General features: G+C 41.0%; 1 protein-coding gene across 1 annotated transcript in view; it reads left to right on the top strand.

Moving 5' to 3' along the window:
• The window catches only part of UST (uronyl 2-sulfotransferase), a 105,927-nt gene extending 78,926 nt beyond the window's left edge, over positions 1–27,001 (top strand). Inside the window, exon 7 of the mRNA XM_026845885.1 lies at positions 23,566–27,001. Coding sequence (XP_026701686.1) covers positions 23,566–23,846 — 281 coding nt within the window. The 3' untranslated portion in view covers positions 23,847–27,001. The remainder of the gene's footprint in view (positions 1–23,565) is intronic.
• Positions 27,002–27,395: the final 394 nt, after the last annotated feature.

Here is a 27,395-nt window from a genome sequence, read left to right as displayed (position 1 = left end):
GTTACCCAGCGGAGTATTTGCCTATGAATACATCTTGTGGAACAATGTGAATGGTGCATTTTTAGACAAGAAGTGAGGTATCTGTCAGCCTGATATGACAGTGACATCGCTCTTGGTAAATCTGCTCCCTGAGTTTATGGTGCAGGGAAGTGCGATTTATAGGTCCAACTGCCAAACATATTGCTATGGTTCTGCTTTCTCCTAGAGTCAAGATGAGTGTTTGACTTTGTAAGTACAGCAGCACCAGCAATAATCACTTAGATCAGGTGAGAAATTTCATCTTGGCAGGTTGGGATGGTGAGCATGGTTCGTGAACTGGAGGAATGAGGAGCGCCAGTGTTGACCCACAGTGCCCCTGCCCAGTGCCTCTGGAATTTGAGGAGGTTGGCTGCCTTCCAGGTCTCACCACTGAATATGGCAAAGAAGGATGTGGTTTCTCTGCTTGCCAGTTACAATGCAGATTTTTTTAATCCTTATTTTAGACTTGTATTTTCATGGGAGTTGAACTTGTAAAAGCTCTGCTCAGAATGAATTGTAGTGGAAGGTGAAGTCCATGTTCCCTTAAATCATCCTTTGAAAAACCTAGATCAAATGTTTGTCTTATACTAAAGTTTCTAGATACATGAGCTCATAGACTGGATCTGACAACCTACAATGTACTGTAGAGATAGACTTAAGTATTTTTTCATAGAAATCTTTCCTTTCTTTGTGCTGTAATACACGTTTTATATGCAGAGCTTGTACTCTGCAGTCTGCTATCTTTTTCCTATTCATCTCCACCACCTTTTTCATATTGCTCTTTTCCGTCAACTGGCAGGGTCTTTACCTGAAGTCAAACATGCTTCACTTGTTTGCATGCCTTTCTCTGAGCCTCTCTGTCGTCAGCAGTTTCCCCTCTAAACTTTCTGTGTAATGCATTTATACCTGTAGGATACGAAGGCTGAGACCACCTACGGCATCACCTTCATCTTTTAGTGCAATTCCAAAAAACTTCAGCTTTCAGATTTTGTATTTCATCCCATATCTTCATACTTGCATTGTTTCCATTTCCTTTCATCAGATCTATTGGGCTGTCTGTTTTTAAACTAAACCTACACAGATGTAATTTCATACTTTGTTGCAGCAAAAACAAAACTTATTTGTGGTGTAAATCCCAAGGGGCCCGTCTGCCAAACCCTTACATCCCATGTATCAAGAATTCATTTGTATTTTTTGTGTGTCAAGAGATCATTTTGAAGGGTTGGTGCTGGTATCTTTCAAGCAACTGTCATGTTTATCTAGTGAGCATATCAGTCACTAAAGATGTTATGGTTTATAACAGTGCTCCTGCTATTCATCTGATGTTGGTTCCCTGATGCATCTTTTATATGTTTCCTGTTCCTACTGTGGCAAAATGAAAAAACCATGGACAAGCAGCTTTGTTAAAGCTCAGGCACAGGAGGAAAGCTCCATTCGGATACAGCACTAGCTATATCTCATAAATAATCTGGGATCACTGATGACAAAACACCACAAATATTTTAATGATAAATTAAAGCTTGCAACAACAGTTCATTGCTTCTTGACTAACTTACTAAATAAAATCATTTTATTAATTTTAATCAGTAACATTCCAGCTAAACTTATGTTACTGCTTCTGCTTTAAAAATAGCATTTGAATAAAAATTATAGCAGTACCAGAACATGCAAATTGCTTCTTTAACAACTTTGACCTCTATTCAGGCAACAGAAGGCATAGCAGAGGATGCAGATGGTTATTAAATCCCCATTAATAGGGCTACTTCTGTTGTCAGCTGCAGCTCCAGTACATTTGCACAGGTCTTCATTTCACCTACATGGAAACAAGTGAGTTGCACAAGGTGGCTGAAGTTGGAATCTTGAAAACTTTTTGTTAATAATAGGACCAAAACAAGTGAGAATTTAGCTCGATTTTCATTATGTCCCACAGTATGGTTTTGGGGTCAGTGTATGGGGAGAAACATCTTTTAACTGAAAACAGCATATTTGGTATGGAAGACACAGGAACAGTATGGAGCAGATCACAGACCTGACTATTCAGTTTAATTTTAGGAGCATAATCACATTTTCAGTTTTCAAAGAAGTCTATTGTATTTTTCCCCTCAGACTGATCCTAAATCTTGCCTGATGTATCAATGATAGAATAGGCTACAGGTTAAACTGATTATTCTTATCCCTGAGGCATCTTGCAAGAGCAATGCGAGTACTGTGAGACAGTATCTTTGATGGCTCAGAAATGTTTTGAAAAATACTAAAGGTAAAGTAACTACAGAAAATAAATTTAATTATAAAAATGCTTTTACCTGTAATTTTTATACAGTAGAGATGAGCAGCCATTCCTAAGGAATTACTTTGGTTTTCACATAAACACTGTAATTTAAAAACAAGTTTCTACAGTGATACAAATGAGCTGCTATAATAATTAAAATAGTCTAATTATTAAAATGAGGAAAACATGAAAGACTATCAATTCTGACAAGTTAGATGTGAAATTATAGCAAAGCACTTTCTAGCATGCAGCTTGCTAAAGGCATTAAAGCTAAAGGGAGACTGGGTAGCTGGGAGAGGTGACAGGGAGACACTCTCAGGGAATAGACATCCCCAGAGAACATTTGTAAATAGACCAGTTACTCCCAGAGGACACAGTGTATTGTTCTCTAAGTCATCTTAAGACCACTGTTCTTACTATTAGAAAAGAAAGGAAAGAATTATTAGAATAAATTTCAGCAAAGTGCAAGGGTTGGCCCTTGATTACAAAGTTACAGGAATTAAAATGAAGAAAATTATTAACTGTGTAGCTCTCAGCTGCTGCACAGAAGTCCTTTTTGTATGTCTCCCAGCCTGAGGAGATAATCTGCTCCCTTGAGCATAGCTTCACACCGTGCCTGTGCTCCTTCCTCCGAGGCCCTTTGCTTTACCTGCCCTGGAGGCAGCTTGTGGTGCTGGATAGCTGACCCCTTCCTCTTCCGAGTCTTTCTTGGAGATTATGCTCCCTATTTCCTTTCCCAGTTGGAATTTCCTAGCCTTTTTGATCTGTCCCTCTTGAACACTTGCCTTTCAAGAATGGCAAGAGAAGAGGGTTTTACTAAATATGGCTAGGAAGATTCCTCTTTTCTAGAGCAACTCTCTAGGTTTGTCTTCCCTGTCTTCTCCCTTTCTTCCAAATTGTATTCCCATTGTGTTTTTTAATTAGTATCTTCTTTCCAGTTGGGGTGCCTTTTCTATCTCCAACATTTGAACAATTGTTACTGCGCTTTATAAATCTCATCTTTTGAGTTGTACTGTTTGGACTCAATTCAAATAACTTTTCAGTTACTTGCAGATGCCATCTATAATACAGATAACAGATTTGGTGTTAGGGTGTGGCATTTTTTTCTCCTGAGCAATCTTTACTCCTTGGCAGTGTCAGGAGTGCTGCCATCAGCTAGTGTTCACCAAGGATCTCTTTGAAACTGCCAACTCTGCGGTGTGTCCTGTCATTCAATCAGAAGCTATTTTGAAAGAATAGAAGGTAGGTAACATGACTCCAAGCTTTTAAAAGGCTGCAATGGTTGCCTGGACAGCAACAGGTGAAAGAATCCAATTTATGTACTGGTAGGAACTATAGTAAAGAATGAGATTAACAGACAGTTAGGAAGAGTCAGTAGGGTGTTTGCAGAGCCTCACAAATCAACTAGTTCCTTGAAGGACCCAGCAAGCACAGGGATATGAGATGGTACAGGTGTGATTTTCAGCAGGACCTCTAAGTTGTCAGGATATGAGAGAGAGTGTTTTCCTGCAGGATAAAATTGGTTGAAGAGGTAGGTATTAATTGTTCAGTGGTCTCCCCTTACTTTAAACAAGCAGGGGTGTCCTGCAGGGACTCTGCTCCAGCCTGGAATAAATGTTCTCTTAAAAAGATGAGACTGAGGTGAAGCAGGTCACTGCCAATATGAAATTGGCAGGAAGCAACAAGAACCACAGTGAAGTGTTTCAGTACTCGTAACAAAGCAACACCTTAAAATTCAACTTATGTGCAGTTGAGAAGGTCTGTCCTCTGCACTCAGGACTGCATTCTGCTGATGCTCTGGGTCCTGGTCTGTGTCCAGGTTGGTAGAAGAGTGCACAGATTGTTGGATGGGTGGGTATTTTTTTCTGTGCAAGGAAGCAGTCCCCTACAGAAATTTTTATACTAAGCTAGATCAAACTATGGCTCAGTTTTTCCAGATGGCAAAAAATGATGATGCAGGACAAAGGCTAAATCCTGGCTAAATCTCAAGAGCAGCTGAAGGAAAGGTGCTGTCCTGGCTGCAAAGCAGGGAGTTCATACAGCTGGAGTTCTGATCTATGTATAATTGTAGGTGAATCAGGAGCATCAGGACATACCTGCTCTTGCTCTGATTTATCCATTCTCTTTCAAGTCCATGTTCTGGGTGGTCAAAAGGTGACAAGGATGACAGTGAAGCCAAACAGAGGTAATTTTCTGTAGAAACACCAGGCCTCATTTGCCAGCTAGACTTAAGTGAGGAAGAAAGAAACTGTTGAGTTGGTCTCTGGTTTTCTAGCAGTGAGCAGCAGCTGTTTTGGTAGCAGTAGCAGCAGCTCATATAACAAATGTTTCATGATGAATGCAAACAAAAGCCAGCCCTGAAATTCCAGCTCCACTATGTACGCATAAAATATAAAACCAGTTCAAAATAACATAACTACTCAACTAAGGGATTTTTCCCCCCTCTAAATAAATTCCATATGAGTATTAGTGTTTGGTCTGCTTGGTTCTCCAGGGCTCACCCAAAAAACATTTTTATCATACAGGCTGAGGGCAAAAAGTGAGCATAAAAACAGACCGAGAAGCAAGTATTCCTAAAAAAAGTGCACGTGCAAAGAGGTGTGTGGTTCAGGGGAAGGTTTTGAGAATACCAAACATGCTTACTGGATTGAAGTTACTGCTGATGTTTGTGAGTTGGCTGAATTCACTTGCCTCCAAAATAGGTCTTGGAGGAATTCTTCATGCACCTCCGTGCAATTTGGTTTCTGAAGATGACTTGTGGTTTTAAAGGCATCTACATGTTAGAAGAGTGTTATGCCCTCTAGCATGAATGTCTTTCCAGATAGCTAGTGGGAGGATTTCAGGGGAATGCAAGTTGCTGATGAGTGCATACTCAGGGGAAATGAGGGTATTGAAGAGAAAGAAAAATATAATAATTGGAGATTCAGGAGAAATAGAAGAGCTGTCCAGGGGGCAGTGCCTTAAATTGTCATCTCCCTTCAATTGCTCAAGTTAAAACAACAAGTAAATCCCAGCATTTACCCATCTCTCTCTGCTTTGTTGCTTGCTGAAATCCTGGAGCAGCCTCTGTTGTCTGCCCACGCAAGTGCTCCTGCTCTGTTCTCAGACCTCTTCACAATCGATTTATTTCCCCCATGGCTTTCTTTGACTCCTCTGGGCTGGCTTCCCTGTAACTGTGGGATAAATCAGCTCTGTGCCTCCACCATAGGAAGAAACCTTATTTCTTGTGTTCTGCTAAATCAGTGATAAAACAATATACCCTATTCCTTTGCTTTTTGCATTATGATTCCATCTAATATTTTTTTGTGTATGTATGTACCTCATCTTAAATGAGGTAACTGTACTGGTCTGTCTGCTTCCATAGTGTTTCTTTCAATTGAGTTTTGGAGTCTGTGAAGTTGTGTGTCGTAGTCTGAGCCCAGGGAGAAAATGAGCACCAGCAGCTGCTTGCTCACTTCTTAACCCTCAGGAATGGGAAGGAGAAAATAAAGCAAGCAGCTCTGGAATCAAGATAAGGACAGAGAGGGGTGATTCACCCGTTATGGTCACAGGCAAAAGACAGACTCTTTAGGAGAATTAAAAAAAAACCATCAGTTTAATTAAAACACCACCACCACTTAACAGAGTAGGACAGTGAGAAGTACAACCACATCTTAGAAACACTTTCCCCCTACCCCTCCCTTCTTTCCCGGCTCAGCTTTGCTCCTCATTTCTCTACCTCCTCCCTCTGAGCAGCGCAGGGGGATGGGGAATGGGCATTGTGGTCAGTTCATCACCCGTTGTTTCTGCTGTTCCTTCCTCCTCAGGGAGAGGACTCCTCACACTCTTCCCCTGCTCCAGCGTGGGGTCCCTCTCATGGGAGACAGTCCTCCACAAACTTTATCTGACATGGGTCTTTCCCATGGGCTGCAGCTCTTCATGAACTGCTCCAGCGTGGGTCCCTTCCATGTGTCACAGCCCTCCCAGCAACGGACTGCTCCAGCACAGGCTTCCCTCAGAGTCCGAGCCTTCCTTGGGCGCAGCCACCTGCTCAGGTGTGGGGTCCTCCACGGGCCGCAGGTCGGCATCTGCTCCACCGTGGACCCCCATGGGCTGCAGGGGGACAGCTTGCTCCCTCCCCACGGGCTGCAGGGGAGTCTGTGCTCTGGCGTGCCTCCCCACCTCCTCCTCCTTTCTTCCACTGACCTCAGTGTTTGCATAGGTGTCTTCCTCACAACTCCTCTTCCTCCCAGATTCCCCTTCCTAAATACATTATTGCAGAGGCACAGCCACCATCGCTAATTGGCTTGGCCTTGGCCAGAGGCAGGTCTGACTTGGAGCCAGGGGAGCTTCAAGAAACTTCTCACAGTGGCCACCACTGTAGCCCCTTTCCCCACTATCAAAACACCCCACCACACACACAAACCCAACAGTGTGTTACTGTGTGATGTATTGCTGTACTTATCTACCTGTAAGCCATTGAGTATTATAACATTGGTATTACAGAGCATGCAAATGCAGGGCTTAAAACAAAATCTGTATGCCTGTCTTGGTTTTTGCTCCTCCTGCTGCTTGTCTGCTTTGATTAATTTCCAAACAATCAGCTACATTATTTGATTTCTTGCTTTTTGTGGAGTGGAATGGGGAAAAGGAGATGGCTAAAGAGCGCTGTTGGACCTAGCTTTAAAAAAAAAAAGAGAGAGGGGGTAGGTTGTTTCATTGTTTGCTTGTTTCTAGCCAGAAAGAAGTGCAACACAAGTTACTGGGAGAGCCCAGTGGCTGGTTGTGTTGAGGGAAGGCATGGAGCACGCTGACATTGCTGCAGCAGAATATTCGGTGCATGCTGCCTTGCAAGCAGCATTTGTGTGCAGTCTGGTCAGAGCCCCCAGTGTTTTGCAGAGCTGTGCTCTCGGGGCTTTCGGATGTTAGCAAGTTTGGAGGTTTACTGCTTGGGCAAGAACATGTGCTTTTGCTGTTACATAAAATGAGAGTATGGGATTAATGTGTGGCTGATACATAATATACATCTCCTAAAAGCTAGAGGAAATTAGACATGACAGGAATGAGAGCATAGCCAAAACAAATTTATTCAAACTGGTCAATAAAAATATTCACAGAAAACTCTATTTTAACCTAAATATCACTAAATATTTTCTTGGGCATTGAAGTCTCACTTTTATTTTTTAAGTTTTTTTCTGCTCTCCACTGTCCCTGTAAGCACTCTGCTAGTTTCACAGTAGCCATGACTGATCTTCAGGGTCTTCAGGCAGCTGACAAAAACCTAGTTTACTTCACTGGGTATTGACACTACTTAATGTCAAGTGCTTAAATTATGGACCAGGGAAACTGAACTCTCAGCGTGATCAGTGAAGAGAGGTAAATGGCTGTATATCTTTCTGGGAGTTAGTTTGATGCCCTGAGTGACTGCCTGGAGTTCAGCAGCAGGAGTAATTCTCACTCATGCTGTGTACTGGTATAGAGTTGGGTAGAGATGGATGTTGTCAAGGAGCTGGCATGCCATAGTGTTTGTAGGAGCAAGGCTGAAGTATGCATATAAACCCAAAGTTTATATCATGCCTTCTTAGTGCTCTCCTTATCTATCCATTAAATAGATCTGAGTGCTATTTGAGCTAAGCTTTTGGTGGAATTGTTTGGCGTTTTTTTGTAGGGTTTGTTTGGAATTTTTAGCACCCTTGGTAGTATCTTTTTCTGTAGTGTTTCTAGGAGCAAAAGCTATGATCTAGTTCCCTGTGGGGCAAAGAAACACAGCAGAAGCCAGGCCTTCCTTGCCAAGAGCAAAGGAGTTGAATGAGGAGGAAGATCTATTCTAGTAAACTCTCATGAAACCCCTGTGTGGTGACCAAAGCAGCTGCTAGAAGAATGCTTAGGGTGAATGAACTGGAGAAGACAGGAAACCTAGGGAAGGAGTTTAGATAGTAAAACTATGAAAGGATCTTGAAGAGGGTAAAGCACAGCAGGACTAGCTGGGGTAGGCGACAATGGTCAAACAAACCTGCTCAACTATTTGGCAATGAGGTAGTTTCACCAGTTGCTTCCACCATGTTCCCTTCAAGGTTTTTTCGATGCAGTGCATGTGAGATGCATATCTGGTCTTGCGCTGTCCACAGCTTATGTTTCAGTGTTTGAGAAGGCCTCAGTCTTTTCCTGTACTGAATCCTGGTTCATAGGGACTAGTGTTTGTCAAGTTTCATCATAAAGGTATCAGGTAATAGTGCTTTCCATGTCTTCCTTTGGGTTATTATTTCAGGATTGGTGGGTCTTTCAGGTGTGGAGGTTTTTTCCCTCCAGATTCTTATCCTTTCTATTCCCATTCTTAATTTAGTTCAGTAAGTGGTAAATTCAGTGGTACATTTTGAGTGCCTGTGATGGCAATTAAAAGCCATTAGAGACAGGGTATAATCTGGGAATCCTGGATGACAAATAGCGCTTTGAAGAGGGCATGGTCTTTCATCATTTTGGGTACTTAGTTTACCTCATGATTTTGTGTGTTAAACCAATTGATTTTCTTTAATTCCACCAGGTGAGATGCTTAGCATGGAGTATGTATACTCTTTTTAAGCACAATTAAACAGATGTCTCTTGTTAAGATTATTTGGTTTTGTTTGCAAATGTCAAACTACTCTTTCTAGTCAGCATGCTGAAAAAGGGTGAGATGAATGCTATTGGTGTCCAAGCCCTTTAAAGAAAGACATTATCCTGATAGGCATATCTTTAAACACACATATATACACACATCCTGATAGACATATATATACATCCTGTTATACCGAGAACAGCTTCCATGGGACTTTTCATAGTCTCAACCATTTTCAGCTCTTATTAGCTGAAAATAACAGGAGCAAATTGCATCTTGTACAACTTCACCTGTTGGGTGCAGCTATGCCAATGCAGGTGGCAAGAAACCTCAGACTGTCATCCTATATTTTAGCAAACAGCTTACCAAAAATGTCAGCCCAGTTCATCTAGAACTTTTACTAACAGAAGAACAGTGAAATTGCAAAGCATATTTGTCTGTATATTGGATTTCAGCATTTACTTGGCACTTTCTTCTGCTTCTGCTCCTGCTGCGGGAATATGGCATAGGGTCCCTGGCAGGCTCCAGTACTTTGTGCAGTTGCAGAACACATTATTTAGCCTATTTTATGGGCAGGCTCACCACTTAGCCAAAGATTTTGCTTTGAATCGCTGAAAATTATTTTCCTTGGTGCATGTTTTTGCAAGCTACTTGTAGAAATCAATGGTTTGAGTTCCTGCTTAATTCAGCTCTTCAGTTCACAGGCTGCTTCCATTATCCTTCCAGACCACATCTTGGTGTACATCCCACTTGTTCAACAGGTTTTGTTTTAACAGAAATAAAAAGTTAGCACATAGAACACTTCGTATCTCATGTGCAGAAAGGGAAGAACTCCCAAGTCCCACACATCTTTTCATATTGTATACACATGTGTGAGTAATTTTGTGAAGAAATGGTACATGATATATTAGTATATTTTATTAGCAATTGGCAATGCCAGACCAACATTTTGATTTCAAAGTAGTGGCAGGACTTACACAGATTGCCACTAAAATCAAAGGACAAATCTAGCACTGCATCCCTGTTTTTAAGTCTTAGCAGACAGACTGGGTAATCAAAGGCAAAAGAGATACAACAAAAGTATTTTGATAAACAGATGTCACCCACTTGAAAGTGTTGAATCTCAGTTTAATTTTTCCCATGCTACATAAATAGTCGCTTTGCTTCCTTCAGCTTTGTGGTTTTTCATTTCCCGCTGTTACTCAGACCAAGCGAAGGAAAAAAAAAAAAAGAGTAGTTATATTTATAAGGACTCTATATTTGCTCAGTTTAGGGGGTTTTGTTTCTTCAGTAAATGTACTTAACAAAATTAAATGCTCTGGGAATGTGCCAGAAATGCTGTCAACCACTGTGGCAAGCAGATGGATGAAGTTTCTGCTGAACATGATTGCCCCAGTTATGGTGTTTGTTTAGAAACCAATGACCATAGTCATTGGCCACACTAGAGTAGCCTGTGAGGAATGTATTTTTAAAGAGCTAGAAGTCACAATTTCATATTCCCAGCACCCGTGGAGCTTGCAGGAGAACTTGGCTTCTGTCTAGACACTGAGCTGGGTTCTGGCACCCTGTATACTCCGCACTAGACAAAACCCGATTGCATGCATTGGTCTCCTGATGAGTGCTGAGTCTAGGTCAAAACATGTGCCTTAGGGCCCTGTTGCCATGTGTAAGGACATATACCCATACAATGCAGTAGGTGTCCTTTCTACATGAACACACACCAAGCCTCCCAGAGATGAATTTTTGATTTTTTTCAACAGGCCTTTACAACGCTCTTGATTTTAATTTTTTTTTCACTGTTTTTGTTACTATGGGAACCCTGAATTTACCATTCTCTCAGATAACTTTTTCGTCATGTTTTCCACAGAACTTCATGAAAATATTCTGGTTTAAAATATATATATATATAGTCAGTGGTGCATTCTGTCTGCAGATTTTTAAAAAGTTGATTATTTATGGTTTTGGGATTTCTTTGACCTGTTGGACAGGGGTGAAATTTAGGTATTTATCCTTCCAGTAAGCTTAGCAAATTGAATAGGATTTTGTAGGTTTAGAATCAGATTTGTTGTTTTCAGAAATATCTGTTGAAATTGGGCACTGAAAAGTTAACTCTGTTGAAATTGGGCACTGAAAAGTTAACTCTTAGTTTTTAATGATATTTTCTATGTTACTTTACCAGATAAATTTATTTATAGGTTTCCCCTCTTGCTTTTAGAATTAGCCTATGAAGTTGAAGAAATCTCTTGCTCCAAATTGCCTTCTTTGTTAAAGTAAAAAGTATTCTCAGTCTTCACACTGGGACAAGTAACAGTCCGAATCTGTGGTAAAAGCACGTAGGTTATCATTTACTTCTCATTCTTAAATATGAAAAAAGTTAAAATTAGTTATCTGTTGTATGGCTTTTTAACTTAAAATTGCAGTGTTTTCCATTAATTATTTGTAGTTCCAATCACACCATCTCAGAAAGGATCTAACAATTTAAAAAGGTACAAAGCCAGGAGCAAGGGAGATGGTCAGGGACATGGAATGGCTTTCATAGGAAAAGAAATTTAATAAATAGACAACTGAGTTTGGAAAAGAAACAAGTGAAGTGGGATATGCTAGAAACAAAAAATGAACTATGCAAAGAGATTGAATGCAAAATGATTAGTCTTGATTTCTGAGAGAATCAGTTTTTAAAAGTTTAAAATAAGGGGTTGGATGGTGTTTGTCATGGTTTTGGGTTTTTAAACCAACAAATAACTATGTGGAACTCTCTGCGACACACCGTGCTGATGAGCAGAACCTTGGTAGGATTGCAAAACCACTGCATTCATGGAGAAGTTTATTGTGTCACTACATTTAGAGGCCATCTGTGCAGCTTCTGGCTTCAGGGGCGCATAGCTGCAGAGCACCAGGAGCTGCGAGATGGCACTGGGGGAAGACACCATCTGTGCCTCTGCCACGCCTCCACCAAGCATCCACTACTGGCCATCATTCGAATACTCAGTATAGTGACTAAGTGGGCACTTCATCTGATCAATTTTGCCTGTTATATGGATTATGTATGTATTTTGTGTGTATTTTAAATTTCCCAGAGACAGGTCTGACAGATTTGTCCACGCCTGACAGCAGCCATTGTTATTCTGCTGGCTCTGCGTGGGTTCGAGCTAACTTTCTTTATAGCAGCCTATATAGTGCTGTGTTTTGGATTTGTAGCTAAGATGAAGCTGACAACACACCAGTATTTTGGCTGTTGCTGAGCAGAGCTCCCAGAGCATCAAGGCCTTCTCTGCTTCTTGCTCAGCCCCCTGGTTAGTAGGCTGGGGATGGGCAAAAGGTTGGGAGGGGCAACAACTAGGACAGCTGACCCAACTTGGTCAAAGGGATAGTCCATACCATATAACGTCATGGTCGTAAATAAAAGCAGGGGTGGAGGAGGAAGAACAGAGATTTGGGCTTCCAAGGTGGCCATAGCTCAAACTGGCTGGGCATTGGTCTGTATTTGAGAAGTGGTGAAGGATTTCCTTTGTGTCGCTTCTTTTTTCCCCCATCTATTAAATTATCCTTATCTCTACCCATGAGTTTTCTCACTTTCATTCTTCCTGTTCTCTCCCTCATCCCATTGTTGGGGAAAGGGGAGTGAGCAAGCAGTTGTATGGGTACTTGGCTGCTGGCTCTACCCACTACAACAGGGTTTCTCTTCTTGTCTTCATGCAACTTTTAACATTGCATGTCTTGTGAATAATGTTGGGGACCTTTATTTGTCCAGTCCTGAAGACTGCAATGTAGAAAATTGCAGTGTTCTTCAACAAAAGCCCAGTTTGTTGCAGGTTGTGTTCTTTTTAAGCACTTGCTCCCTTCCAAATCTGATTTTTCTTGAAGAGCTCTTCTAATTACTGTCACATCCTTCCTGGTTTCTGTCCCTTTTTATCCTAATTCAGAGGTGTTAATGTTTACGTGTGCTCATAAATACTGAAGTGGAAAGACAGCAGATCGTTTTATCTCTTGTTTTCTTAAGCACAAGGGAAATTTTTGTGCTGTATAACCCTAAAGCACAGTAGCCATTATGTCAGGGCTAGTATTGTCATTAAATCAAAACAGTGCAGTCATCCTGGAAACTTTGATATTAGCCAGTCTCTCTAACCCTGGAATGAAACTACTGATTGAAACACTGCAGACATAAGACGATTTGCAGGACTAACTGCAGGAGCAGTGGCTTTTCATACCCTGTAAATCTCCCGTTCTGATTCATGGGTGTTTTCACAGTACTCAGCTAATTCCTTTAACTGCAGTAGAGTTAAGGCTATTGAGAATATACTTCCTGTAAACAGGGTGATAGATGGCAGAACAGTGTACCCATGTATCTCTTCCCTGTCAGCACAGTAGTGCTAAATGTGAGTTGAATTAGGGATCATGGATCAAACTCTGTTTCTTCAATGGATTGCTCTTGGTGCTGACGCATGAGCAAGAAGGTGTGCTGCAGCTGATCATGTAAGTCACTGAAGGCAGATGAGATTTGCTATGGTGGGGAGTATCTTTGCTACTGGCTGGTGCAGATGCACAGGATGCATAGAGAGGCCTTTGTCTGAAAAGATCTTGGTCTCATAAGTATGTGTCAGAAGTGCCATTTCCTGCCTCCTCCAGGAAGAAAATCTATTGCCTGGAGTACAGAGTAAGTACACGCATGTGTAAATCTTGATGATGTTTGAACAGCATCTAAGCACCTACAAATGTATTCAATTATATTAACCCAAGCAGATTAAAATCACACTTCTCTGTGAACTGGGGCCTGCTTCCAAAATATCTCAGACATAAAAATAATTGCTAGGGGAAGTTTCCTGTGGCAGCCCACTGAGACACTACACCCTGTGATACAGCCTTTGAGGTAGCTCACCTCACCCAAGTGCTTCAGTGCTTGGAATCAAACAGGTCACACCAGATCTAGGGATTTTCTTCTACCTTTTTCAAGTCCTCAGCCCTCACCTGTGGCTGTGCTGCTAAAGTGCTGAGGTTGGCATGAAAAGCCACCGTGTCTCTGTGTAACCACTGCACCAGCATCTGCCTTGGAGGTTTCCGAGAGGGTCACGATCTCTCAACTTGCAGGAAACCCTAAGTGTCCCAAGTTCCCCATCACAGATCAGGACTGCAGGCTGTCACAGAGATGGCAAAAAGCCCAGGTGTGAATTCACCTTGACTTGCGTTTAATGACTTTGTGGAAATCCAGCAGGAGCCTCAGTCACTGTGAAGTCTTGAGATGGCGGAATGTTTGCCTTATCTATCTGTCAGACTCTTAAAGGTCTGCTAGGTGCATAGACTTTTCTGTCTTTTTATGAGTGAGGACACTCGCTCTTCACAAGAGCTTCTTAGTGCAGGCATGGAGAGAAGCAGTGGGTCACCTGGAGCTTCCTGGAAGGAGGAAAGATGCATTCTTGTTTCTGGTTAATAGTAACCTCGGGGGACACGAAGTCCCTGGCAGCCTTAGGGCTTAGCCTTTTTGAGACATTATACTTTGCCTACTAGCCTGAATGGTAGAGAATCAAGACATTCCCTCTCCAGGAAAAGCATGGGGTGAGAATTGCATTAGCCACACTAGGAGATTACTCTCCTCTCCCAGGACTTCCAGTTAATATAATTCCCCTTCTTTTTAGTTTTTTCTCTTGCTGAAACAAGTCTGCCTGTGTTAAACAACGGACCCTTTTCCTCGGTTTTGGCCAGAGGAGGAAGCCTTTGTCCCGATACCCTGGCGGCTGGCCAAGGCGGTCGGGCTGTGGGCCAGGAGGGGGTGAACTTGAAAGGAACAGTGTGTTGTTTCTGCTCTGGTAGCCTTCTTCCTTCTTCACCAGTGCCCCAGTCCCTGGCTGCCTTCAGTTGCTCATTATACACAAAAGAACCTGAGGGCAAAAGAGAGAATTTTCTCTCGACTGCCTGTAACTTGCAGTAATAAGAAAGAAAGCAATTTCAGGGCTTTCAGTTGTCTGTGTGCAGACATAGTTGGGAGAAAATCTTAGAACAGGCAATTTTCTCACAAGGGAGAAGTGCTAGCTCTTTTTTTTTTTCCCCCCACCATTTTAATAGTAGCTTTCATACAGTAACGTACATCTTCCAGTCCTGTCTGTATACCCTATCAGCAGCAGTTTTACATTGGCAGTGCATAGGTTTTATTATTGGCCATTGCTTTAGTCCTAGTTAGTATTTTTGCTTTCATTTCTCATTTTAGTAGTTATATAAAGCAATAAGCAGTCATATATGTGCTCTAGGAAGACAAGAAGAGGCAGCACTTAAAATTAATAATTTTTGAAGGCCACGTTCTCAAACTTTTTTTTAAAAAAAAAAGTGTTACTTCACATTCCTGCAAGGTCTGATACTGCAGGATGGTGACCAACTAGCATTGAACAGCCAGTGACTAGAAAAGGTAGCAAATTAGGTGTTCAGACATCTTCCAAAAATGACATTCACACTGAGATATCTCAAAGGCACTGACAAAAAGGCTTTTGCAGTTGGTGCTCTCAACTTGGAAGCTGGCACGTGCCATACATTTGGAACTTGCATCTATGAAAGACTTAAATGGACCATTGGGTCATTCAGCTTGGCTTCTTGTGTTCTGCAGGCCACATAGTTTCTGTTACTTCTGTACAGAGATCAGTAACTGGAGTTGACTAAGTTATCCAGCATTGATATAAAAATACCAAGTTATAGCAAATCAACTCTTTTTGTTTTCTTCTAGTGATTAATCACCTTCACCACTTTAAAAAGCTGTGCCTTACTTCCAGTCTATGTTTCTCTGGTTTCTGCTTCCAACCCTTCAATATCCATAGTTTTCTCACCATGAAAATATGCAGATGCCGTAAACAAGTCACCTCTTGATCTTCTTTTTTTGGTAAGCTGACCAAAATGAATTTATCATCTTTCTCTAAAGTGTCCCTTCCAACCCCAGTATTCATTCTGAAGCTGTTTTCATCCCCTGTCTGATTTAGGATGTGGTTACAAAACTGGATGTTATATGCCAGTGTTGCAATCATCAATACTATATATGGAAATAAAGACACCTCCACCTCACTCCATCCCTCTTAGACATCTTAATCTTGCACAGCACGCCTCTCCCATCGCTTCCTTTTTGTGGACAAAAATCACAGATAGCAGCCTACTGTGACTCAAAGCACAAAGGCAAGATGCCTGCTCTAGGTTCTCGAGTCCCAGGCTATATCTCTGCAGATTTTCTGCATAATATACCTGTGGTGAAGCTTTTCTTGCTTGTGAGCACTGCTGAAATTTGTCTCGAGCACTCCAACTTTCTCTTCTCTCTGCAAAAAAGTAACAGTGTTAGTATCTGCGTAAGCTACTATGAAATGCTGTTCACAAACGATCTGTAAGAACCTATTTTTACATTGTGGTTTTCTCAGTTCCAGACTTGACTGGATCCATTCAATAATACTTATACAGCTATAAAAGATACATTAAAAATTGCATATGAACTGCAACTATAGCAATTCTTTCAGCAACTCAAACTAGAGAATCCTGGCATTTCCTCTGTAGATGACTTTGGTTTTGGCACCTCCAACTCTGTCTAGTTCAACTTAGAAGTTGCTTAACAGCAATAAAAGTACCTGACCACATTCTCATAGGAATCCGCCTTTTCACTCTATGAATGTGGGTTAATTTTCAGCTTTTGGGTTTTTTTTTCCTTCTGTGTTAACTTACCTTAACTGGGAATGCAGCATTAAAGTGCACCAAATAAAGGAGTCTCTTAGAGGACCCTGTTGAGATTTGTTATCTGATAATCTGTGAGACACAGCATGTTTCCAGGCTGGGGCAGCAGCAGAGACAGTGTGTGGTACAGGAGCGTCGGCTGAGGTGTCCCACGCAGCTGGAAATCCACATTGGTGGATCCACAGCTCTGAACTGGTAGGAGCAAAGGCATAACATCATGAAGTTTCTAGGAGTAGAGTTGGAGATTTCATGATAAATACTTACTGTCTGGAGAAGAGACCTCAGAGAGTGGTAACTGTTTATAAGTATGGAGAAAATAATATATTTGCATTGCTGAGCGTGTTGTAAGGCAAGTGTTTCATAACAGTGATATAATGCCTTTAATAGTTTAAGTGGTATTTCAGAGCACTGTTGAATGCATATCACTGTTACACTGTCCAGTTGACAGCCAAACCAGTGCAGTGTTGACCTCTGCAATATATTCTCAATATGTTACTTGCATACTGTAGGAAGATGTTACTTTTGTTATTTTCAGCCTTATTGGCCCAAAGTGCTTCTTACATTTATCACTAACATTATTCTTTCTTTTGGTTGGTTTTTTTTTCTTATGTTTATTCCTTGTTCTGATTTTGTGCCATGCCTCCTTGGTGTTTACATCCTTGAGCATTAGTAGTTGTTTGATTACATGTCTTTCAGATTCTCTGTGAGCTCTTCCTGGCTAATCTCTGTTTTGGCATCCCTCCATTTTTCTGTGCCAGGTTATCATTCTCTGAGCTCCCTGCATTTTAACCATGTTAATGTTAATAATGTAATTATACTAGGTTAACAGAGATATTATTCTTCCCTCTGGATTCCTTGTTTGTTGTAGTGGTAAGAAAGAAGAAAGAGCATTGCTATATATAACTGTCTCACCTAGTTCAGTCTGTGTCATTGGCAGCCATCATTCTGCAGTGTCCATGTACAGTCTGGTGTATTTGCTCCTAAGATCCTTGTTTGATAAACAAGGACATCTGATTTGCCTAGGATTACAGATTTTTGGAGTTTTAGATGTTTCCATGACCCCTGGAGAGCTGTCCTTTTAGAGAGATCCATGTCTGACCTTTAGGAGACAGGACATTCCTGTGTGCCAGTGGGCTAGAGTTCTAATCCCCAGGAGTTAGGAGTCTTTCCCTGTCATCAAAGCAGCACAATAATTCAGGACAGAAATGCTGAAACAAAGCAAGCACTGCGAGCGAATTCTCAGCATGCACATGAGCGTCTAATCTTTATCTACATGTTGTTAAAACTTACACCTAACTTTGTTAATGTGAATAACAGAGAAGAGAGCAGTAAGGAGGTCAATAAATGAGATTCCTAGTGTTTCAGACAAAACTAGTAGATGCTATGGGACAAATTGCCACTTAGTTTTCAATCAACTTTGTTTTTTAATACACTTCATCCCGGTTGGTGACTCTGTTAGGTTTTCTCCACGGTCCCTGCTTTCCTTCAGCAAACATGAGCCTATGCGAGGCACTCAGTCACACAGTATAACCATGATGCACCATCCCCCCTCCTGCCTGGGACCTGGGACCTGCCCTGGGTCACTGCACTCCAGGGCAGTAGCAGCCCTGTGGCTGTCAGAAAGACAGCACATGAGCCAAACACATCAGCATCTCATCTGTTCTCCCCAAACCATCCCTTCCCAGTTATCCTTCAAGAGCCCAGCTAAAAATTTCAAGTTTGTAAAGTAAATCAATTTTGCCAAAAAAATTTCTGCTGAGCTGCAGTTAGATATTCTAGGGGGAAGATAATTTTTAGCATAGCCATCAGAGCCCTGCTTTAGCATCGCAGTGATTGTTTTGAGTGGCATATCAAGCAGAGGCCCTTGCCTATTTGTACGTCACATCTAACCACAGTGACATATATTTATTTCCATTTAAAACTGTGCAGAAGTAGGTGTGTGCTGCAGCTCAGCTGCATATGATTGAAACGCGGGGCCTCCCCGTGTAGTTCCAGGAAATGAGTTTACTATATCTGTGACAGCCATCGTGTTCACACAGCCTTAGAGCAGTGGAGCTTGGCGTGGGGTTTTTCCACCGCCAGCATCAGCCGGGCAAGCCCATGGTTATGCTCGCCTGCAGCCATCCTGCGCTGGCTCCAGCCTGGCTACCCTCTCCCCACTTGGATCCCCGAGGACCCTGGGCTCCCTGCGTCTTTGTCCAGGAGCAGCGCTGCGGAGCAAGCCTCTGCGTTGCACCCACCGAAATGGCAGGGTACTAGAGAGAGAGCCACTCTGAAATTCTCTTCTGAGGTGGGGAATGCCTTTAGGATCATTTTGTCTAAATATGGCAGTCCAAGGTTTTTTGAGCCATAGAGCATAAAAACCACTTTTCCCTATGGTTTGAATTGCTGTGGTGAGTAACGCCAATTTCTTAGTGGGTTTTTTTTTAAATAAAAAAAAAAAAAAGAAAAAAGTGAGAATGGGGAAAGTAATAGTAAATATTCATCACCTACTAATCCAAAAGAATTTAATTTTCTTCATCCATATCTGCATACCAATTTAGTCTTAATTCAAGGCATGAGCAGGCTGCACTGGGAGGTTGGGTTACTGTATAGTACATTCTTTTTAGTAATTTTAAAGAATGCCAAAGCAAACACAGTTTAAAAAAAAAAAAAAAGCTAAAAAGTAAATGGTGTAGTTTGTTGCCCTCCATATGGTTAGCTGTCTCAAAGGTCATAAAATGGGGGTCCTTTGGTGGGACAGCTGGGTTTGTGTAGCATATGCAGATTGTTATTTTGGCTTTAAGCCAGATCTACCTAATTTTTCCATTTTGCTTCTATGATGAGGAGAGGTGGTTAAGGTGACTTCAAGGGGTAGTTCTGTGATTTCATTCATATTAGTATTAAAGAGCCTTTTAAGAGTGTTTAAGATTAGAAACCAGTCTAAATAAAATTCAAGTGCAAAAAAAAGTGGAGTTCACTTGTTTTATCAGAAGGTTGAGCCTGCAACCAGGCGCAGCCCCAACTTTCACCATCTGACAACCAGCACCTCACAGCCACTTACGCACTGCAGTTACTGATGACGATACTGTGAGGCAAACCAGTAGAAGCCAGAAAAGCTACATTGCTCCTGTAGCCTTCCAGAGTGTGGGTGTTTCTATCTGTACATATGTATACATCTGTAGATGTAGGTGTGTGCATAGGGCAGAGAAGAATTGCACACATCCAGGAATCTGCAATGCCATGACGACTGCAATTTCAGAGGAGTATATTTTGCTGCTTTCTCGTCACCCACCGCAAGGGTGGCATGCAGCACCTGGCTGCTTTGGCAGATGGGGTGCCAGTGGGCTGCTCCCTGCCTGGCACACCACCAGCAATTCCCCTCTTGGCTGGTCCTGCCCCACGCTGACAGCCCCCCCAAGAAAACAGTTCAGCGCTTTTCACCTCCTTGGCGTTGGCAGCACTCCTGGGCTGAACACAAGTGCCTCTCTCTGCTGGGAGGAGCAGCCACCAAAGGGAGCAGGAGCTGTAAGAAGTGGCTTTTCCCACTTAGAGGCCTGGAGGGACTGTATAAGTAAAGAGCTTTTTCCAGCAAGGTAAATGGAGTTTTCTGTAACAGAAATAACCTATGTAAAATAAAAATGGAGTTGGCAAGCAGTATAAAGGCTTCAGCTTAATAAATGCAATATTTAGTAGTGTATATTTGCTGCTGAGTTTGTAAAGAAAACCAGACTGCAAAACTGGCGGGAGCTACCAGCTAAGCACCAGAAAGAGGAATGTCTTGAAGTGCTCAGTAATCATAAGGCAGCAGTTGCCTTCTCACCCAAGGACAGACTGAGTACAGTGTCCTTCCTGGAGTGTATTCATCCAATACCCACCAGTGGCAACTTGAACAACTGACTGCAGATTTTAAAAAGATGAGACATTTGTTAGTCTATTCTGGTCTATGAGTAGAGGTGGTGTAGAAAAGAAAAAGTTCTTGGGGAACCCGAATACTTTCACCAAAAATATTTCACATCATTCTCTAGCTATAGGTAGTGCTTTCTATGCAAATGCCTATTTTAAGTGCAAGCATTTCATGATCCTTCCTCTACACTTTTTCTTAGCTACAGCATGTTAAAGATTGCCTCTTTATTTTTACTTCAGTTTTTGTATATTTTAATCATTTCACTCCTACTTAAATGAAACTATACAAATTGATAAACTGTGAACAGTCAGTAAGTATAGAGCACATATCACCATGCATCACTGTAATTAAAGCACAAAGAACTATGTAATAAGTTGTTTACTTAGATATGTGAGTAGAGACAGAGATTTTGGTGTAACAAACTACAAAATTTGGTGTAAAAGCTCCACTTAATTACAAAGCAGCATGTTTTAATTGTTACCAACTAATGAAAACCATTCTTCCTTTAGAGAAGCAATTAAAAGTCCAGATGCAAATAGAATTAATGCTTTAAATATTTTTTTGTGATTTAGAACAGCATTACATTTAGTAAGCTAGTCAACCTGTTCTCTCTTTGTATCATATTCTTCCTACATTTCAAATTACTCTGCTGTAACTGGTAATCAAAACTGAGAGGGAGAATAGCTCTTTCAGATATAACTTTTTTTCTGCACCAGATGTGTGTAACACTGTGAAGTCAAATGAATATGAGAATGTACAGCCCAGCAGCACTTGCTGTCTAATGTAGTATTATTAAAATGAATGGTTCTCAGCTGTTTTTCTTTAATTCCTTTACTCTGAAGTAGGAAAATGTGTGTCCATTGTCTGAAAATTAAAATGTGTTTATAGATACCCTAAACTATATGAACATTAATCTTTTAAAATATAAAGAAAGCAGTTCATGTTCACATAGCTGTTACTCTACCCTTCTGTTGTACTTTTCAAGATTTAAAATCTTGCGTAATAGCGACTTTTTGTCTAAAGATCATTGCTGTTGTGTTTGTTAGCTGGACTTACTCATCTTTTAGTACCTCTTGAAATAAATGGGTTTGCCTTTGCTTCAAATTCCTCTCTTCCCTGAAAAGTTATTCTTGATTGTTTCTATTGGATGAGCATATTGCTTGTGGAATCCCAAGAACAACTCACTTTTCCTACTAGGAACCATTGATCCATCCCTTAGCTTTACATGTAAATGATTGTGTAAACGTGTTTCTCTGTAGAGCTGCTAAGCTCATGTTTAGCTTTGCTCGCAGGTGCTTCAGAAGACCTCAGTTTGGACTGCTCATATGAGCAAAACTTTGCCCATGATAACATTCCATTTTGATTCAGGGACTTCCTCTGGAAGCGAGGGTGGTCGCTGCTGCTGGGACCTGGTTGGAAACATGAAATGTTCTTTGTTGTCTGCTTCCTCCTTGTAAGCTTTTTCTTCTCCGTGCTTTATGGTCTGACCCTTTTTAATTCCTCCAACTTGCAGAACTGCTGTTACAGAATTAGGTTTCCTTATTGAAATGCAGCTCTCCTTCACTGCAACAGTTTATCTATGTAGTCATATAGAATATGAGGATTTCTGTTTGGCATTTGAGGTAGCACAAATAGAGGATTTAAATATCAAGGAAAGAATGAGCAGCAGAAGCCAAGACACTATGCTGGAACAAAAAAAGCCATTTCTCATGCAGACCTTGCTGTTGTAGCAAAGAGTAAGAAAGTAAAGGATGGACTGACAAGATTAAAATTAATCTATTGGTTTTGGAGTTCTAGAAAATGGCCTTAAGATGTCTTCCAGTCAAGTGTCTTCCCTCAGGAGAGAATCAATCAATGAGCTCTCAAAATCCTCAAGAGGCACAGCTTTTGTAACTTGTATGCTCTACTGCACTGCATAACTATCCTTGCCATGAAAAAGGTTTTTAACCAATGTCTAACTGGCATCTCCTTGCTTCCATGCAAGCCCATTCATCTTGCTGTGTCTGCACCCAGGTGTATTCTGAGGCTCTTGCAGTTATTGTCATCAGCATCACATTCTCTCAGAGTAAGACATGGGGCTTTCAGAAAACCTAATTATAGAAGCTCATACTTCAGCAGTGTAGATTCATCTCCACTTCTCCTAAAGAAAGTTGCGGTTGTTAGGGGGGATACAAGGATGCCACAGGTCAGTACTTCCAGCTTTTTCTGTTCTCTTCTTCACAGTTGACTTTTAGTTATGTTTCTTTCTTGGAGAAGAAAATACATAGGGTGCTCTGGCAGCCTGTTGGCATCTGGTAGAAAACAGCAAAATGATTGCCTTAGGAGTCCGCTTTACACCTTGTTCAAATACATTAATCTTCAATGGTAACATAATCTATTGAGAGAGGAGGCAAAGAGGCAATTCAGTATTTTTGTTAGTAACTCCTAATTCTTTGTCAACAATAAAGGTGTTCTATTTCAGTTTACCAAAGCAAGAGTTGTCAGATGAAGAAAGCACTGAAATCTTCTGGTCCCAGGGCACAACAGGAAGATGAGTCTAGTTTAATTAACAGGTGTAACAGGATGAGAAAGTCAGCAGGCACATTTGGTCTTGAGGTGTCATGTGGTGATGCCAACACTGCTTTGATGCTAGTCTGAGATGGATTTGGGTTGATAAATACCTGTTTAAATTTAAAAAATAATAAAGCACAACTGAGACACAGCACAGTATGCCACACAGGAAATAATTTATTAGTTGAGCTCAGCTGTGTGCTGGATATATACTTCACATGCATAAGGCAAAATTTCCAAAGCTAGCAAAGATTATGGGTTTCTCTACATGTAGTTTACACTCATAATTGTATGACCTAATTTGCATTTTCAGATAAGCATCACCGATTAAGACCCTCAGTGACTACACATAATGCTAAATGCCATGTATGAACAAGCCATATTTAAACATGCAAGTATAATTTCAAACATCTATTTTTTTTATATCTCTTCCTGAAAGTAAATCCATTATTAAGGAGACAGATTGAGTGTATTTGTATCAGTAATGCAGCATGCCTTAATGTTTTTTTTTTTAAAAAAAGTTTAGGTCTGATCTCGTTAATCAGCATCCACCATGTTGCTTGTTTTGGTTTTTTACAGAACATAGGAAACTTGGTAATCTGACTGTGACAGTGAAAAAGACCGTCCCCTCTCCAGAAGCAATACAGATCCTCTACCAACGCATGAGATACGAATATGAGTTTTATTACTATGTCAAAGAACAGTTCCACCTGCTAAAGCGCAAGTTTGGACTGAAGTCTCATATCAGGAAACCACGTCCCAGACCAGAGTTCTTCATTCCTTCTCCCCTGGAAACAGAGGAGCCAATAGACGATGAGGAAGATGATGAAAAGTGGCTAGAGGATATCTATAAAAGGTGATGGATGGAAGAGCTATCCTTTCACTTCTGGTGACCCCTCCAGCTTTCTTAAGATTTTTTTAATTATTATTAAAAGTAATTCCTTAAGGAACTGAGTTAATGCGCAGCAGCATTTGAAACAAAATGAAAGAGACCATTCCCACATGCTGGGGCCATCAGGAGATACCTGGTTTTGCAGGTTTGATTCATTCTATGGTGGTTGGCTCTATAGCATCTTTGCTATAGCATAGTTCAACAGAGAAGTATCTACTGTCTATCACAAAATAACTTTTGGAGTACACAATAGTCCTCTGGGAACCTGCAAAACCCAAAATAATAGATTAGGCAGTCTTGAAAAGTAAATTTTACAGACTCTGGTTCTCTCTCTTTCTCCAGAAACAAGTCTTCATTGCATAACTCTGCGGCATTAACTACCAGCAATGTGAACTACGGGCAGTGAGCCATTTGGGAAGAGTGCCTCTTTCTGCCCAGAGCACACTGGTGTCCCAGTGGTACGGCCAAAGCCATTGCCCTGTCTATGCACATCCAAGGATAACAGGCTCAGAAAGGGGCTAGATAATGGCTTCTGAATTACCCTGGGCAGGAGGAGTGAGGCAGCTATTCTGGCAAATTAATATTAGTGGACATAAGGCAAGTTATACAGACCAGATGTTTTTGGCAAACCCTTCTAGTTCATGGAGTGGAAAAAGTTACCAGGTCAGTGAATGGCAACAACAGATGAAAAGTGCAAGGCAGGATTACCTAAACTGTAGAGTTTTGTCTCTGCAGTTGAGTACATTTCTATTAGACTCTGAAGGAAAAGGTGCAGCATAGAGTTTTTATGTTCAGGAAGGGTATTTGTAGATTTTTATTCTTTTTGTGGGTCACAAACCGTAAGAGATACAGGAAAAGTCACTCATTAAAAAAGTTAGATGATCTGGAACTCCTATTAAGCGTGACCAGTATTTCTGCAATCACAGAATTTAGTTGTTCACATCTGAAGCTGAATGCAGCTGCCTCATCAGCAGACACCTCCTTTTAGCCTGGCTAGAAGTAAAATTAACAATATGGACATACACAGCTTCTCTAGCTGAAATATTTCAGGATGATAAAGAAAAGATGGTATGCTCTGTGAAACCAAATGATTCAATGATATGTTGTAAAGAGAGTCACTGTGAAGGTTGCCCTTGTTAATCACTACAGGTGTTATCAGCAAATGCTAAAAAGGGGATGGGTGGAGGCTGGGAGGGCCCTGAAAGGGGAAGAGCTCCAATATGTGACATGCTGTTATCTTTAAGGAGGGTGTCCCCAGGGTTCCCTGTGATGTGCAGGCTTGCCGGCTGTTCAGCAGCCTGCCAGGACTGGGGGTGCAGAAGTGCCAGACCTGCAGGCAGCAATGGGCAGAGCTATTTGGCATCATCTGCTCCATAGCAGAATAGGGAGGACTTCGGGGTCTTGATGAGGCCTTGACCTCATGCACCATTGTTGCCAGAGGAAATTGGACTAATAGATTATAATAGCAATAAATTCCCGTCCTAGAGCACAGGAAAGAAGCAGGGCCAAGGAGTTGCAGCTTCTTGCCAGGATGAGTCCCAGTAACACTTCAGGGGCAGTGCACCTCTGTCTAACTCACGTCCTTTCTCAAATATCTACCAGGCAATTTTTGCTTCTTATTCTGCAGCTGCCTCAGCAGCATGTCTGCCATCTGCAAGGTCATACTTCACTTTGCAATAACAAGCAAAAGTTATTTTGTGATGGACGAGGCATATAAACTCGGGCTAAGCTCGAACATGCTTTCCAAGGGTTTCCTCTTCCGTGAGCCTGCTGAGAACCAATAAACATTACGGCCCATCTTCATCACCAGTCAATCTTTACCTACATGCAGAGAACAAAAATAAAGAAGTGTAATCATGTTAAGACAAGATGCTAACTTTACCGAAAATATTATGTAGAAGATTCTGTTCTCGTTATTAACATCCCAGGTTGGTGGTAGCAATGCACTACCGTGGGGGAGCATGTTAAAGAAAACTGAAAATGGCACAGATAACAACTAACATATTAGCTAAAATATGAATCTGCTGCATTGTATATTTTAAGTGGTTTCTATGAAATTACATTGAAAGAGTAATGATTAGTTTACACACTGTGGAGTTGTTATATTTTGGAAAGAAAACTAATATTCTTACCTTTCTGAAATTCTGTTTGAATCCTTTTTGCCAACGTTGTAACAGAATAATCAGTCACCTAACACTTCTGCAAGTTCACTGCCGCTTACCGTAAAGTCTATTTTTATCTGTTTATTTAATGGTATCTTCAGCCATCATTACTTATAGCCTAAATACAAAACCTGTTTAATGATTTACTTGCTAGGTTTTAATGTTGTTGTATCTCTCGTAACAACCAACCTGGCCTCTCCTCCTTGAATGGTACTTCATAAATTTATCTGGCACATAGCATCTAAGATTCCTGGTCCTATGGCCTATTTGTCTGTCATGAAATATATTTTACTTAATTGTTAAAAGGTACGTTTTAAGCTAGTTAATCTTTGACTTATTTATTGAAACTTTTCAGCACATTCCAAATTCTAAGTTGCTCAGGAAGAAGTTGATTTAAATGATTTTATTTTGGTCTGACTAATATTTCTTAATCAAAAAAAAAAAATCATTGTTTGTAAGCCTTTAGCCCACGACAGCTTTGTAGGAAGTGCCATGCATGTACTTGTAAATCTTTGTGGAGGGAAAAAGGTGGGTGCTTGACATTTATGAAAGTAAGAAAACATATGTGTACATAAGCTTAGCTATAAATGAAAGCAACGTATGTTTTGGGATGAAATATTCTTTAACTTATTCACTACCATCTGAAATATAAATAAGCCATATGACTCCTTATTTTTCAGTCCAGTGATGCTTAAAAATAAAACTTGCACATTTCTTCCTAGCACCATAGTCCACTTGCTTACACTAGTTTTCTTGCCTGGGTACAAGGGCTGTGGGTAAGATGTTGGAGTTACACCTAGCACAGCAGGATTGGATACGGCACAGTTTATCATCTGAAAGTCATACATTAGCAGCAAGATTGGGGCAGGTTTTTCCTGGGTTATTCTATGTCCCAAACTGTCTGGAGGTGTGAGCGTGAAGGCAGAATTATTTAACTCACCTAAGAAGTGCAGTAAGTACCCTGTTTGATCCAGGAGAGAAACAGCTTGGTCCCCATTCACTCCATTTTACTAGACGTGGTGTTGGATGGCCAGGCGTAAAAGCTCCAGTAATCCAGAGTGATGTTATAATGCAAGTGAAACATCAGTGCTTTCACACTAAAGAGAAAATCAACCATTGTTAAGATGCAGCATTCTGGAAAAAAATAAATTTTAGTCTTAAGTTCCAAGTGACAGTGACAAATGGTGCAGTTTTTTGTTCCTGTTTAATTTAATTCTCTTCCACATAAATTGTGCTGGGGATGCAAGGCTAAGTCTGAGTATCTGAAATGTTCTCTGCTTATATGTAGAGAAGCAGCTCGGCAGAACTGCTGATGTATTTGAAGCATGTCAATGTCTTTGCGATTCTTTATCATT

The sequence above is a fragment of the Athene cunicularia genome (assembly GCF_003259725.1).
Source record: "Athene cunicularia isolate RWA chromosome 3 unlocalized genomic scaffold, athCun1 chr3_part1, whole genome shotgun sequence".
Lineage (NCBI taxonomy): Eukaryota > Metazoa > Chordata > Aves > Strigiformes > Strigidae > Athene > Athene cunicularia.
This window is presented reverse-complemented; position numbering and strand designations above follow the sequence as displayed.